Source organism: Sinohyriopsis cumingii, chromosome 1 (genome assembly GCF_028554795.1).
Source record: "Sinohyriopsis cumingii isolate HCF-2022 chromosome 1, ASM2855479v2, whole genome shotgun sequence".
NCBI classification, from domain to species: Eukaryota; Metazoa; Mollusca; class Bivalvia; order Unionida; family Unionidae; genus Sinohyriopsis; species Sinohyriopsis cumingii.
Window position 1 is genome coordinate 55022938 of NC_142961.1, and position 16724 is coordinate 55039661.

A 16724-nucleotide genomic window follows, 5' to 3' on the forward strand; every position below is an offset into this window, starting at 1 on the left:
GTGCTAGACAGAGAAGCCAAGCGGTGATCTGAACAAAACGTACTCATATTCCAATTACAAACATAACCAGACTGTTATATAATAGGTGTCGTTACATTTATTTCTGATGGATGGGGAGGTAGAACCTCTAACAAGTATATAACAGAAAAATCAGGACTTCTCAGCAATATATTACCAGGTGACATAGTGATGGCTGACAGGGGCTTTGACATAGAAGATGTTGTGCCCTTTTATCAAGGAGAAGCAGTTACATCAACTAGAAATTGAAAAAACTAGAAAAATTTATTAAGTTCGAATTCATTTGAAATGTGTTATTGATCTCGTGTTGCGAAAATTCAGATTTTTTTTAGGGCAATGTCCACATCGAGTTTATTAAGTGAAACATGGAGAGAGTGTTCCAACTATTGACAAGATTGTTAAAGTGGCTTGCTGTTTAACAAATTTGTATCCATCAGTTGTTCCATTTGAGTAAAACAGTGCAAAGTTTATTGAGCACACCATTATGTATACATTGAATATTATTGTCACACATATATAACATGTATAGTTACAAATAAAGTGTACCATACGAATACTAGTTCTATTCTATTTATGTTTATAATTTGCTGAATGTCAAAATAATCATGGCATGTAAATGTAACAAGAAATCTACAGGAGCAATGGTTTGAGGCTGTATTTCATTAATTTGTTTCCTTAGATTTCTTTATAATATTTCAAAGATAGAACAGAGACAACATTTCACACATCATTGATTTGTGAATAATGTAACGATAATGTACAATATTGTTCAATTTCTAATCTACATAACACTGCTTTATCAGATATTTGGCATCATTAACATTATAAACTAACATTTCCATTATAATATATACGATATATTAGCACTTTAAAAAACATAATATGGTGGACACTAGTAAATATATTCATTATTTGCACTCGCTACAATATCGTTTTCCTTTCGGTACGTGTCTGAGTTTTGTACAACTGGTATGAATCCATACCTTTGGGCAGTTTTCACTTTCACACATTGTCATCTTTCTTTTATCATTATCTCCACCACAAATGCAGTACTTTCTGTCACTCTGAGTGGAGATAGTTTTGTTTTCTTCACCAGTAACTGCATTTGCGGTAAGGACTTGTCTCCTTGACAAATATTTAGATAGGAGTTCAGGCATAACAGATATGGAGTAAAGCTCCAAAGCTTTAGAAGACATTATTTGACACAGTTCATTGTCTCTATAAACACATTCATAGTGGTAGTCATTAGGACACCGGACATAAAAGTCACAATACTGTCGGTCTGATAACAACATTTGCATTTGCATTTGGTAATAATATGTATGTTTACAATCGATTGTTAACCAGTTGTTTATCATTTCAACCACGGAACATCCAGGATAGGTTTGTCTTTCATGGTGTAGGGGCATTTAATCTCAAGACAGCTATCCCCACAACATTCACAAGAAACCATGCCATCCGGACTAGCCACAAACTGGGGTATCTTCCATTGATAATCAAACCACTATTCACAAGTTTATAATTGACATGTTTAGTCTTAACTAATGCGGAGTATTCCATCTTGTTGTTATTTCATGTTTAGTTCCCCAGACTGCTGCGGCACTATAGAAGGGCATCTTATTCCCATAAGCTGCACAACTTGTGTTCTGTACTGTCAGAGATGGCCGTGAAATGCTGTGAAATGCTAGTGTGGCATACACGATACAAATTGGAAGCTGTTATTCTTCCTGTACGATATATGTGCCAGAAGAGACTATTTGATTGGCGCTTTGTCTCCTTCTCAAGATATGGTGCTTGTTCCTTGGAAACAGAACGACTATAGCACTACACTTCTCTAACACCTGCTCGTATGATGAACCTAAACAACTTGTATCCTTACTGCATAAGCATACCCGACTCAAGTCATTGGCCAATCTGCAAAAAATGACTTAGGTTTGAAGTTCTCTGAGAACTTGCCCCTGCCTCTTCATAATAGAATGGCAGCCTTTGGCACATTTTGATGATGTTGTATCTTCTTTTGCAATGGTAATAATTCTAACTCCTGTTTTTACGGGCTCGTAACACCATACCGTTGCCATCTTTTGTCCCTTTATGTTCACCTTAAACTTATGTAACATTGTTTCTACTATAACTTCGCTATCAACCTCCAGAGGGCGCCCTGATACGAAAATCCCTTTGGTTTTGTGCTCTACCTCTCTGGTTATATGTGGTGCCCTTGGCACCACCGCCTTGAGTCCCTTGATTTCTATTTCCCCTTCTTCCAGTATGGGAGTATCAAAATCTTTGGGATAAATAATGTTCTTATTTAGCCCCCCATTCTGAATTACCTCAATCATATTTATGTTAACCCTTTTCAATTTCATTGCCGTAATTATGTCGGACTGTCGAGGGCAGTCGTTAAATATAACAAAAGCATAGCTCACAAAAAAGTAAAATATGGAGATAAATGCAAAATAAAGAATAAAGTTCGAAACAATAGCTTGGTAGATATCACGTAAGCAAGCAAAATTAAATGTTGAAACAGACAGAAAAATAGAAAGTTCCTCTGTTCATATCTAAGTATACTTTCACTTAAAAAAATCAGCCATAGAATATGTTACTATTTGTTTTCAAGAAATCGCCTATAAACACAGATATGCAATATTGAGAACAATCGAGTCAGTTCTACTACCAAGCTCAATCAGCCGGGGAATAGAAACATACAAGAGAGCGTCCTAAATTCCAGAAATAAATTGAAGTCAGTTAAGAATATACTTTTGGCATCATATTTGATAGTCAAAACATAGAACTGATAACAATTTAACGTCAACTAAAGATAAGTAATCCAAGATTTCTAAAAAAATCTATATGAAATGTAAGAACTGAAACTGTTCCTGTGCTACATAAGAAAGTTCAAATAAAACATGCATATGACTTTGACTTTAAAAAACCCGAAGACATGCGAAATTGAAGGTAAAGCAGACTCGCATCGCTTTTTTAACATATTTAAAGACCCGTCCCCTTCATCAGGTTCCTCCCACTACCCTTTGCTTTGAGAGACAACTATCCACCCCTCCTCCCTTCTTAAATATGTCGAAGTGAATTTTTAAAAATATATGTGTGCACATTTTAAACCACTGTCAAAGCATTATATCCAATAATTCGAGATTTCGATTTTAAATAGCATACAAGGAGAAATGAAGCATTAAATGGAAATGTATATACAAGCTCAAAGACTAACGGATACATATGTAGGTCCTAAAAAATTTAGATTCGTCAGAAATTTATTACGTGCAAAAAAGAGGTAAGATTATTCTTTGTTATTAAAGTACGTAGTTTTAAGGCAAAATAGACTCTTTTGATAAGCAATTCAGATATACGAAACAATATATTGTTTTGCATTTTTCTGAAGAACAAAATTGTCTCATCCACTGAAGTCACACAATCAAAATATTTTAAAATAAAAATTAATGTAAAGAGAGGGTATAAGCAAAGACAAAAATCTCTGACGTGAAATATTTGGAAATCAAACGGTATAAAGTTACATAAATGCGGAATAATATTTAGGTCATCTGATCCATACCTCTATATGTCAAAACCATATTTACCTGGGCTACTTTTGCCCTGAGCCACGAGTTCCCTCATCTTTTCGTGGGCAGACGTGAGAGGCATTATCTGAGGTGACGTTCGTTGCCCGCCGATAGACGATCTTGGGGACGGATTAAGGTTGGGTGTTGTTGCCAAGCTAGAGTCGTCAAAAGATGTAAATGCTGATGTATCTGATATGGAAAAAGACTTTTTACGGTACGGTAAAGGTGAGCTGTTCTCATCGTGATCTTCTAAATTGTAGCAAACTAGTGTTCCATCAATTATAGATTCACTCAGGTCGAGAAGAACTTCTCCGATGAACTCGTCCTCTATTTCCTTCATGTTCCAGAGCGTGATTTCTAAAGATCTCTTTCCGACCTAATAATGTTCCAAGAACTCTTTTACAATGAAATTTTGTTGAAAGATCATATCGATAAACACATATTCACATATTGGAAACAAACTATTTAATTTGCTTTAGTTTTGACAATCTCGGCTGCATATTGCACACCATTTTATTCAGTGCTATTACGAACATGAATAACAAAAGAAAAGTTTAGTTTCTAAAACTATAAATCTTTTATTACAGATCAAAATCCTAAAAATAAGGTAAAATTAAAATAAATTAGAAAACAACAAAACTCAAAGTAGATAAAGATATTTAATCCATATAATTCCATGTTAAAAAAAATTTACTGTAAAAAAAAGTGAACGTGCATCGAACTGAAAATGTACCTCATCTTCCGTGATATTTGGAAACACGAATGTTTCATTCCACTCCGGGTCTGTGGTGTCAAACTTAGGCTTTGTTTCTTTAGACTCTTGTAGGCTAAAATGTAAAGAAAAACACAATATATATATATATATATATATATATATATATATATATATATATATATATATATATATATATATATATATATATATATATATATATATATATAGACACACCGTGTGTTATATCGAAAATACCAGAGTTCAGGACACAAAAATGATTTTTATTAAATAATAAAGGTGAGATAAAACATGCTTTTCAATCTCGAATAGTGACTTTACATAAACACCGTGTCTGTCACAACACTATCAACATTTGATAATATAGAGCATACTTGTTTGTCTAAGTGCAGAAAGACAATGCTATAATACACCATGTTACTGTGAATATAATTCTATTATAAAATTCCTGTGAATATTAACAGCTAAATTTATTAGATTGACTGTAACACATTTTGACATAGTAGCGTGATCTCAATGAAAAAAAAATAATTTTAGTACTAGTGTACTTGAGCAGTGTGAAGAATTCACAATTAAAAAATTATAAAGTATTTAAATTCAATAGCAATCATGTAATAAATCTACTTCAAATATATCATGTAAATTTTATTCAGTTTTGGGTTTTTTAAAGTGTCATAATTAATATTGGTTATATAAAAATATATAATTGATGGTTTTAGAATACATGGCAAAATTCTTTTCTACTTAGATGTTAATACTTCGCCGCTCTGATAGCTATCTGCCAGTGCACTGTCTGCACTCATATTTATAGACTCCTATTCATTTCACATGACCTCAGTTAGCCAAATCAATGTTTGTCCTTCTCAGGGTTAGCCATGGCGGTAACCAAGTCAACTGTTCAAACTGCATGGAAAAATCCGTCTGAACACAAACTTTAGACAGAATTAAGTTGTCCTCTCAATGTCCGTAGTGTGGGTTTTTACTTTTAATCTTATTTGTATATTCATACCTATGATTACGTGGAAATGAACGAAACGGACATGGGAATTTCGATGCGAATCGAGCGAGATTCCAACGTACTGATGATGCAATGAGTCGTCATACGGTTAGAAATAGTTCCTTTCAAATGCATACTATTTTGTACATTAAGGTAAAAAAAGAAGTTCTACAAAACCAAGAACGTACAGTAATGAACAGTAACATTAGTTCTAACTTATAGTCCAACAAAAGTCTGACAAGAGAAATGTGATTCTTCGGCCGGGTGCAGTGATTCCATCAATATCCTGAATCTCCGCTGTTTCGGTAACAAAACTCCACCGGATGGTTGAAGTCACTAATTTATGGACTAACATCATGTTTCTGGCTTTGATATTCCAAAATCATTTAAGGTAAGATAATTCATTTTCTAAACTATTCATGTGAAATTCTAGCACGACACACACATGGTCCAACATGAAAATGAATGTGACATAATAACTGCTAACATGCGATCTTCTTTCCACTTAATATTGATGTCCCAGGGCTTGCAGAACTGTTGAAGTGTTTAGATGAATGCCTTGACGAATTCATTAATACTCATGACAACAGCGTGACAAAACGAGGACCAGAGCAGGGTTTTATACTCACATTTAGTATAAAACACAGAGTACACATTTATAAGAGATGCAGATGGCGATCTAAACAATAGCGGGTGGGTGGCATTCGTTCAGGAATGGAAGAAGTAATTCACACATGGCAGATGTTTTCAGTGACAGATAATAATGACATGATCAAATATGCCGAAGTCTCGTAGGTCAAACATCATCTCATATCTCAACGTTTAACATCAAATAATCTTCACACCTTAAATGGACCATGTTTGTGCATGCAAAACTCCATCCACAATACCATTAAGGTCTTTCAACATAGTGAACTGCCTCATGTTTTCTGACTTTGTTTCTTGCTTTTACATTATCATTATTAGTATTACTATCGGAAAAGGAATGCACTTCTTAATAGTGCCAAGTATTTTGGTTTATTGAGTTAGGTATTACAATATATATACAATGAAAGTACTAGAACGAGACAAGAAAGTGAGGATCGCAAATTAGAGATTTTTCAGTCACGTATGTATGTATACACACACACACACACACACACACATATATATATATATATATATATATATATATATATATATATATATATATATATATATATATATATGCATGCACACGCTTCGGAACTGTATCCTCAGTACCCTTTGCTTCAATGACTGTGTGCAGTATTTTCATCAACACCAACGTGACTGAAAAACCTCTGATTTGCGATCCTCACTTTCTTGTCTCATTCTGGTACATGTACTTTCACGTTGGTTGTCTTAGTTGTCATGTGATGCTCTAATAACGCACTTCAGAGACGTCATATGTTATTCAAGAAAACTTTCATGGCCGCAATTTATGGAATATTGATCGAATAAATTGGTAAAACTAGAATAAATTATTTTTCATGTAACGTCTGAACGAGGCTTTTCTAAAATCTGGAACAGTAATGTAATTGGTTCATGGCTTTAGGTTATGTTATGCATGAGCGTGACGATGAGATGACTAATATTTTAGGTAAACACGGACAGCTCGCTTGATAGATTGAAAAACGCCCCATTGGCATCTGTTGAGAAAGTGATGTTTAATTATATCCATTATGAGAAATGTCAACGCTACAAAACCCTCGCTTCGTCAAGTTTGATTGAAGTACATTCTATCCGCAGCAATGATCAATGAAATATTATACAAGATACCTCAGGGAACTAAGTGAGAGTATCATTGGACGAGATATAACTATCAACAGTCTCTTGTGCGAGAGACATCTCTTTTTCCTTTTGTAACTGCAGAGTATCATGTAAGTTCGGGAGCAAATCGAGCATGGCAGGCTATTTAACTTTTAAACTATGTAACAGTTAAACTATGTAACAGAAATAAACCAACTAGATTGGCAAAATCAACAAGTAATTTATTTCCCTAGAATACATTGTGAATATTCAAAAGACAATTACAGTATTCTAAATTAAATCCCAAAATAATCCTAGATGTCCTATCACAAGATCAAAAGTATAGAAATATTCCAAATAATATCAAATAGCTCCCAAATGCCCTGATGTACCAGAAGTCTCGAATGTCCTGATGTAACACAAGTATATCACCCAGAATTCTTTGAAGGAGTTCTTAATAATCCCAAAGTAGTGTTTAAGTCCAAAATTAATGAGTACTTAGTAATTCCAATGTATAATTTAAATGAATAATTCCTCTCAAACTATATCTGAACAAAACTAGAAACTCTAATAATAGATTTTCAAATACTGTTATAAAACAGTGTTAATTTTGTAAGATGTAGGGCAACACACGATTGAGTGAATATTGCAGGGTCAGCGTGACACACAGTCAATTAACTTGATGAATGTTTACGGAACGTGTTACGTCTCGGGCTTTGCTAGAATGCATTTTTTTAATATCGCTGGTTTGGGGTGTGCCTGATTTCCATAGAGTCCGTTTGATATTGGTCCGACAGACGGACGAGGCAATGTGAATTTTGAGTGTAAGTATCGGAAAACGTTTCGATTTGAAATGATGTAGAGACGACTCCGTACTCGTTGAAGTGTCATAAGATGAGACTTTCCAGAACTCGGTTTATTAAGAAAGCGCGGAAATATGATGAGTTATGAAAGCCTGGATATGCGTGTGTTAATTTTGGGTGGACAGATGAATTGAGTCCTGATTGGCTAAACTAAATAATGTGTATGGGTTTCCCTGAAGTAATTTAATGTTTTAGGTATACTTATCGCAATATTAGTCAGTACAAGTTTTTCTGTGGATGGGGAAAGTCTTGACTCCGATGTAAAATAGTGTGTTTCTTTCTTCGTTAAGTAAATTGTCCAAGGGAAGGGTATCTGGATGTTTTGAAGGACACGGAACCTAAAGGTACAAAGAGAATCTGTTAGATAGAAGCGATAGAGTCTCGAAAGCACAAGGGTGCTGTCTCAATGTGATGCAATTTGTTCTTTGATATGAGTTTGCAATTATTTGTTTAAATTTATTTGTTTTAAATTAATACATAAATTTTCCATTAATATAAGTTTGACAACAGTTACTTGAATTTGATGTTTTGATGTTATGGAAATCGTGCATTCTAAGATTTTTTTTGCATTACTTTTATTTGATACGAGTTTGAGAGAACTGAATAAAGTTATTTGTCTTAGATGATATGAACCATGTATGCTAAGAACTGAGGATTTCTAGGTGATATTATGCCACCCGATGGATCATTAGTTAGCAAATTAATGTAGTTAAGACAACAAATGACGTTCATTGATTCATTTGTATAATTATGATGCGAATTCTTTTAGCAGAGCAATCGAGCGCCCTCCGGCCGACAATTAATCCAGTTAATGATTTATAGTTCATGGCAGGGCGCACTTGTGTTTTTTATGATATAGTTCAGTTAGGAATGCTAAACAGCCCGTTAGGAAGATACATTAATCTTGTTGAACAAGGATTTGGTTATCAGCTGTCAGGCTGAGACCTGGAGACCCATATTATCCTTAGTTTGTGTTGAATTACGATATGACAATACCTGACGTAATCAGAGAGGGGATAATGTTCGATCCCATAGTAAAAACATGACAAATATTTATGTATTTAGGCTGCCTATTTATTTATTTTAAGAGGGAAATAGCTCCATATATACACCATCCAGAGAGAGCAGAGATCAGATAACAGAATGATAGTTGTTGAACTGAAATAGGCTGGAGAGAGAAGAGATAAAGGAATTCGTCGACGCTAACCTGTAATCGACTTTGAATTTGGAGTGACCGTAAATCAACCAGGTTATGCATGTATTCTGGACTATTGATTTCGATCATTCACTCGATTTGATACTGAAATTTGTCTTATCGGTATAAATATAACGGCTAATTGCGTTTTGTAATAAAGTTTTGGTAATAATTAGCCAATAGAAGTGTATCCTGCATGTGTCTTGTACAATTTATTTATGTTTATTAGAGTTTATTAAATTTTTATTTTATTTTTTCACATGAAGACTCTTGCTGGTCTAATCTATATCTCTTCTCTGATCCGTATTTATTACATCCATTGATTTCATATTTTTATTATCCACTTGATCCAGGCAGTAAAACAGAGGTTGATCATCCTCTAAATAACGATAACCAAATCAAGCACTCCGTTACAAACACAATTTAATAATTGTTTATTAAATGCTCTCTATATCAAAATATTCACTTGGCCTACAAAGCAATAAACTGATTTTGTATTCCCTACATAGAAAATTTCCATCAAATTGTAAACAAGTCCTCTTCCAGAACATTCTAAGCTCGTATACCAAGTTAGGCCTTGAACTCAAATTTAATAAATATCTTAAAACATGACAATAGCCAGGTAGGCAGAAACTCCATTTTCACAGCCCTCAACAACGGTGTGAAGTGGCAAATTTTATGTCGATCTAACAAGAATACATTAGCTGAGACCAGACAACCATTAATTAGATTTATTGAGACAGGCGCGTATCATATCGCCATACTACCGTGTACGGTAATGTCCTTTAGAGGGAGAATTCCGTTCCTAATTAAACATTTGTTTATACAGCAGACAGGCGGACAATTTAGGACAAGGAAAACTTCATTTTCATGGTAAAGTTGTCACAATTGAGAGAACGCAGAAACTCTATTACTCAAACTACCAGGGTCAAGTTGACCCTGACTTTGGCGCCTCTGGAAAAAGGCGGCAGAGATATTTGATTCTGATTGGTTACGTTAAATGAGAGGGCGTGTTCCAACACAAAATTTCATTGGTTTTAATATCGCCCGCATCGAATTTTAATCAGTCTAAGCTTTTCCTACAAGAGGAGACCCAAAGGTTACGACTCCGGAAATTTGCAAGAAATTTCCGTAAAACAGCTGTTGTCCAAAAAGCGAACGATTGTCAAAGGGAACCGACGAACTAATTTACCGATTAGAGGGAGGAACGTTGAAAGCAAAGGGAGAAAATAGCACCTGAGACGTATTATTCTGGGACGTATGAGGTGATGTTATTCTGAGACCTATACGGAGAAGTATAGAGAAGAGCGCAGTGAGACATATAATCTTGTGACGCAATCCTGCGACGTATTAAGTTCTGAAGACGTGTTCTGAAAATATCCTGAGACGGATGTTAGAAAGTATCATCCTGAGATCCAAGGGTCTGAACAACGACAGAAGAAGCAAAACAGACTGAGGACGAGAAGGTTATGAAATCGTACAAGACGTTGACTTCGATTGTTCACTCGATCCTATGATGAACTAAATCTATCAGTAAACAGATCGACTATTTTATTTAAATCTATTTGCGTTTTTCTTTGTATTTCGGTGAAAGTTAAATTTCTAAAAGCAGAGTACATTCCTGATGTAATGAATTTTCACAGTGTTTGTACGTAATTGATTAAATTGTTTGTTTACATGTACGGGGACTCGTGTTGGTTTGTTCTATATACCTGCTCAGATCTCTATCTATTCCACCTATAAGTTTCACCTCTTATGTTTACAATTACTCGAACCGGGCAATAACATCGAGGGCGGTCAACCCCTAGATAACGAAAACCAAATTTCGGAGGGACAATCACTCCCCCAGTGTAACAAACGGACATTAATTAAACACGCAATATAACTATACCAAAACGTTTTTTGTTTTCGTATTAGTAATATATGCATATGATACTATAACAATTGAACTTTCGTATACAGATGTCTCATAAATGACACAAAATAATGCAGTATAGTACTTCGATACGCGTGAGAGGACATCTGCAATAACATATATTTTCCTCTGATGTGTCTAATGTCAATATTGTATTCGTGCAGTATCATACTTCATCTCAACAATCTCTTAATATTGTTTTTTTTTTATCTTCTTAAGGAAATTAAGGGGGTTGGGATATATGAATGCAATAATCAGGGAAGGAGCTGGATTAACATACGCTTCAAAATGTTGTAATCATTCATTCTCGATTGTGGAATAATTTATTTGGTGCTGGTTTAATCTTATAGAAAACTCTCGCACTGAATGACCCACATAATGCTTATTTTCTTGAATCAATACTCCAACAACCCATGCATCAACAACTATGTTAAATAAGTGACTGACATTTGTAACTGAAAGAACTGACTCACCATTATGTGTGGTCTTTAATTTATAGAAAGATTCCTGGCACTTGACAGACCAATGAAACTTGGATTTCTTACTACAACAAAATTGGTAAGGAGAAATTTGAACAAAGTTTCCAATAATATGGAGCCATGACCAAAAAAATGCATAATTTGCTTGTTTATGACAGGCACAGGGAATTAAGAGATAGCCTTGACCTTAACATCCACAGATTTAACTTGAACGTGTCCTATAATATGTACTAAAATGAAGTAACAAGCAAGGCAAAACTCGCTTTTACATAAAGTAACTGTCAGATTTGCACCACTAAGTCGATCAAAGAATTTCCATTTCTCGTTGCAGATGATGACGTCATTGATGCATGCGTTACTATTACCTAGACCAGATGTTATCATGTTCATGCAACGTTGCAATCTTGTCGGAAAACGTTTCATACCAAAAAGGATCACTTTATATTGATAAAGTCCATCTGAAGTTGAAAATGCCGAAATTTCTTTAGTCTTTTCCGTTTGAGAAGTTTGCAAGAATTCTTTCAAACAGCGTAAAAGTTGGTGACATATTTTCTAATTTTGTCAATGCATTCATCGATTATTGGCGGTGACATTGGAAATGAATCTGGTTTGGTGACATTGTTGACTTTTCTATAGTCAGTACACATACAGCAGAAAGTATTATCTGGTTTAGGCACAAGAATACATGGTGAACTCCAGTTAATTCTACTTGGTTCTATGAGATCCTTCTCCAGTAAATATTTAATTTCTTTTCTTAAACATTCCTGCTGGAGAGATTTCATTCAGTGAGGTTGATGTTTCACAGGTATAGAATCTACAATCTCACTGTTATTATATATTGTATTTGCTCGTGTTGAAACGTCGGGAAACAAGTGCTCATATTCACACATTAGCTATTTTTGTTCTCACTTTTCTTGTGGTTGTAGATGTGAAAGTTTCTAGTCCAGACTGTTTGGTATTACTGAATTCCAGAGTTCTTAAACCAAAGACACTACAGTTAGATATCGTCGGATGGTTTACTTCCGTACTGTGTAGGTCAGGTACAACTGAATTGATAGAATAATTAACTTTGCTACCATTACCAAAATATATAATGATATAATTTAAGTCATTACTTTATTTTCAATTGTATAAGGACGATACAATTTTGCCCGAAAAGGATTTTAAGGCGAGAGTTGGAACTCTATCACTTGGTATAACACTTTATCTTCATTTTCAAGAAGTTTCCCTTTAATAACTGCAATAGTCCACGGAGAGTATGTCCAAAATTATTTCAAAAGTCCTAAAACCCAAATGAGTCCTGAACTGATTCGCTAACAGCAGACAACAGCAACTGAACACCTTCATCCCAATCATTTCTGTATCGAGCAATATGACCGAATCATGTTCTTCAAAGTATGATGAAATATTTCCAAACCTCGTTGACTTTCAGTGTGATAGGCAGAAGAATTCGTGCATAACTTGCTGGAAGATTCCAGAAATAAAACTTGAACCTTTATTAGAGTGGACACATTTTGCAATAGGTTTAATATTTCTCAAAGAAATTGCCTCTGGAAATCATGTGGACACACACAGTATGGTCAACAACTACTGTTTTCCTGACTTGTTCTTATGTAAAAGACTTACGTAACGTAGTCCACCATTATTCTGCTAAATGGTTCGTCAAATGCTAGAATAGGTTGCAACTGAGCCACATGTATCATCTTATTGGGTTTTGCTACCATTTGACAAGTGTGACAAGATCTGCAGTATTTAGAAACATTACTTTTAAATTCTGGTCAATAAAATGAGATCTTTGATATCACTGTGGTACTTGTTTGGCAGCTGTCAATTTCCCACTGCAAATTAAGCAGGCATCAAACAGTACAATTCAGTCATAATATCTTCAATTCACATAAAATGAGCTTTCCGAGGATTTCCTCAAATTTGAGAAGAGCAAAATTATTTCCGGAGAATAAATATATTCCCTAGGTATAATTTCAAACGAAGGAACTATTTTTCAGCCTCTTGTACTTCTGCCTCGACTACAACAGCAATACTTTCCAAAGTATCATAAACAAGATAATGACAAATCTAAATATTAAGAAACAATTTAAACAATTTTGTGAAAGTGCGACCAGGTCCTTGTACTTCGTTCTATTTTTTTTTTAGTTTCTTGCGTAAGACATAAGCCCACTGCTACTTCTATGTCTGTAATGTAAATGAGGTTTCTCTCCTTGTCAACAGTTAAATGCCTGTAGTCAGGGTTGATTTTGGCCTTGCCCTCATCAAACACTTTCTCTGCTTTGCATTGTTATAATTGTGTGTGCATCCAAACCCATACTTCTTAGACAGCTAGTTTCGGTACTCTTTGAGAAGTAATTATTCCTGGATTCAAGTTAAGAATTCTTCGTGGCTTTTTCTTACATACGTTCGTAGTTTTATCCTTCCGGCACCTGCAGTCTTCAACACTTTTTAGGCACCAAATCTTCCTGGGAGTCTATTCATATAAGCTATTGGATACAATGCACCATGAATAGTGATTAGCTTTCTTATCTCTCTATCCATTCTTATTATATTAATATTTAAATGGTAATCGTGTCAAATAAACAACTCTATCATCGGATTTATAACTCAAGTTATAACGTAAACTTCATTTTACGGATACTATGACCATTTTGTCGAGGAAAATTTTCATTTTTTGTTTATTTACTTTCATAGAAACCGGCAGGACGATAACTGCAAATACGCGTTGCTGTTATCCGTGTCGATGACCCTATAATGCAATAAAATAACACAAAACAAAAAAGAACATAAATCTGCGTATCATTTTCGCATACCTACATACACCTGCATTCCTAGAAGATCGCTGTACAGTTTGCAGTGTTAGCTACTCACACTGATTTTTTTGTGTTTTCAGGTATATAAATGTATTAGGTGTGTGTGTGTGCGTGCGTGTGTCTCTCTGTGTGTGATTAAATCAGTTATGTTTGTATTATTTTAATATCGATATTTGATACAATAGATGTGATTTGTTACTTTTAGAAGTTACAATTTCTTTTGACATTCCAGAAAATGGGAATAAAATGATTTTGGTTTGGTTGGTTTTAAGGGCATTTTCAAAATATTAATGGCAATAATTACGTCGAAAGAAAAAAGGAGCTAAAAAGCCTTTTCTAATAAGAAACCGAACAATTCAACCTAGGCTGGTCTAGGCCGGTACCGAACTCGCGACCCTTAGTTTACGAGTCTGATGATTCATCAACTGAGTTGCCGCTCCTGCTAATTCACAACATATTGAAATTAAACTGAAATCACAAATTGACATAATTAAAGAAGAATATCGAAATATTACCAGACTGTATGATTCTTCTAATTTTGAAGATGCTCAAACTTTGCAAGCATTTACTCGCGCCACTTTCTTACCTGCGTACATCATTCCATGGAGTGTGAATTGTCAGCCTGAGCGCTGATATAGTCGTCACATCCCCGCACATTGCACAAGCGTAATTAATTATACTATGTTTGTGTATTCTGTATCACTTATTCCATTATGACTCGTGTGCAGTAGAAAATGAATTCCAATTTATTCATTCTAAGTCAAGTAGTTAATCAGTAAATCACAAATTCATTCTACAATCGATTCATTCGTTCATTGTTCATTTATTCGGTGTATCGTTCGGTTTCTTCTTTCAGTCGCTCATTATCTGTTTCTTCCTTATTCCTTCCAACATTAATGGTTTTATGTAGTAAAATCCTGATAAATTATCTCATGTTCATGCATGACAAAATACTTGAATTTTAGAGTAAAACAAACTTACTGAGCAGATAATACCTTTCTGCCAAGTCTAAAGGATAACTATATAGCGATTGCACAATTAATGCATTACCAAACTTACTAAAACAATCCAAGACAAAGGTTATGTACATCAGCTAAAACACTGAAAATCAGAATCGTTTTCAGAAGAAACCAATCTATTACTGATTTCTTTTTTGGTGTGTTTTATACGTTGCTGTCTCTGAAGTTGTAAATAGTGATGAGAAATTGCATGGTGCTTGCAATAACTATGAAAAGGTAGTTTATAAAATTGAACGAAACTTATGTGTGAACTGATACAAATTGTAGTACATAAATATTAGATAAATTGCGGGCTATTTAAACTGTGTTAAAATAAATTCAATGCAATATGATTTATTAAATTCATATTTGGTTGAAAGACAGGAGTTATCATCCTACCGACATTATTTCCTTTCTTTATCAATGAAGATGTACTCAGTATGCAATTTTGTTCAGACGATGCATTTTCAATAGTTGATTTTTTTCAGATTTATTCAGAATATGGTAATAAATATTAAGGAAGTAATAGGCTTACAGGTTCAAATTTTACTAAATCATTTTAGATGTTTGTACCAGTAGAGGCTTTAACGAAGTGCGACAGGTGCGATCACACCGGGCCTGTAAGCTGGGTAAGGGGAAGGGGGGGGGGGGGAAGCCGAACATTTAAGTGTTTCTCCCGGGCCCGCACAACTCTAAAACCGCCGCTGTTCGTTCGGTTGGAACAATCAGTATGATATTAAGATACCAGTTAAAAGTGAAATAATGTGTTATCAGTATAAAGAAAATTGGATGTCCTCATTTCATTCTTTAGCAATGCGTTGTTTAGATTCCAAAGTGCCTCACTGTGCTTTGATTTAGCATTATTGTCCAGATTCTAAACTGTGTCTCACAGTGCCTCGATTTAGCTATGCGCTGTCTAGATTCCAAAGTGCCTCACAGTGCTTTGATTTAGCATTATTGTCCAGATTCTAAACTGTGTCTCACAGTGCCTCGATTTAGCTATGCGCTGTCTAGATTCCAAAGTGCCTCACAGTGCTCTGATTTAGCATTATTGTCCAGATTCTAAACTGTGTCTCACAGTGCCTCGATTTAGCTATGCGCTGTCTAGATTCCAAAGTGCCTCACAGTGCTTTGATTTAGCATTATTGTCCAGATTCTAAACTGTGTCTCACAGTGCCTCGATTTAGCTATGCGCTGTCTAGATTCCAAAGTGCCTCACAGTGCTTTGATTTAGCATTATTGTCCAGATTCTAAACTGTGTCTCACAGTGCCTCGATTTAGCTATGCGCTGTCTAGATTCCAAACTGTGTCTCACAATTTAAGAAAGGAAAAAAAAAACAGCGAAGAATATTAAGAATGGCTGATGTGAGAGGTTATCCAGCAAAACTT

The 16724-nt window shown here is 34.8% G+C and overlaps 1 protein-coding gene across 1 annotated transcript in view; it reads right to left on the reverse strand.

Annotated features, from left to right (window-relative positions):
- LOC149806895 (regulating synaptic membrane exocytosis protein 2-like) overlaps positions 1-16724 on the reverse strand; it is a 228986-nt gene that overhangs the window by 42069 nt on the left and 170193 nt on the right. Inside the window, exons 13-14 of the mRNA XM_089959250.1 lie at positions 4321-4414; positions 3606-3963 (exon numbers count right to left, since the gene is read on the reverse strand). Coding sequence (XP_089815376.1) covers positions 3606-3963; positions 4321-4414 — 452 coding nt within the window. The remainder of the gene's footprint in view (positions 1-3605; positions 3964-4320; positions 4415-16724) is intronic.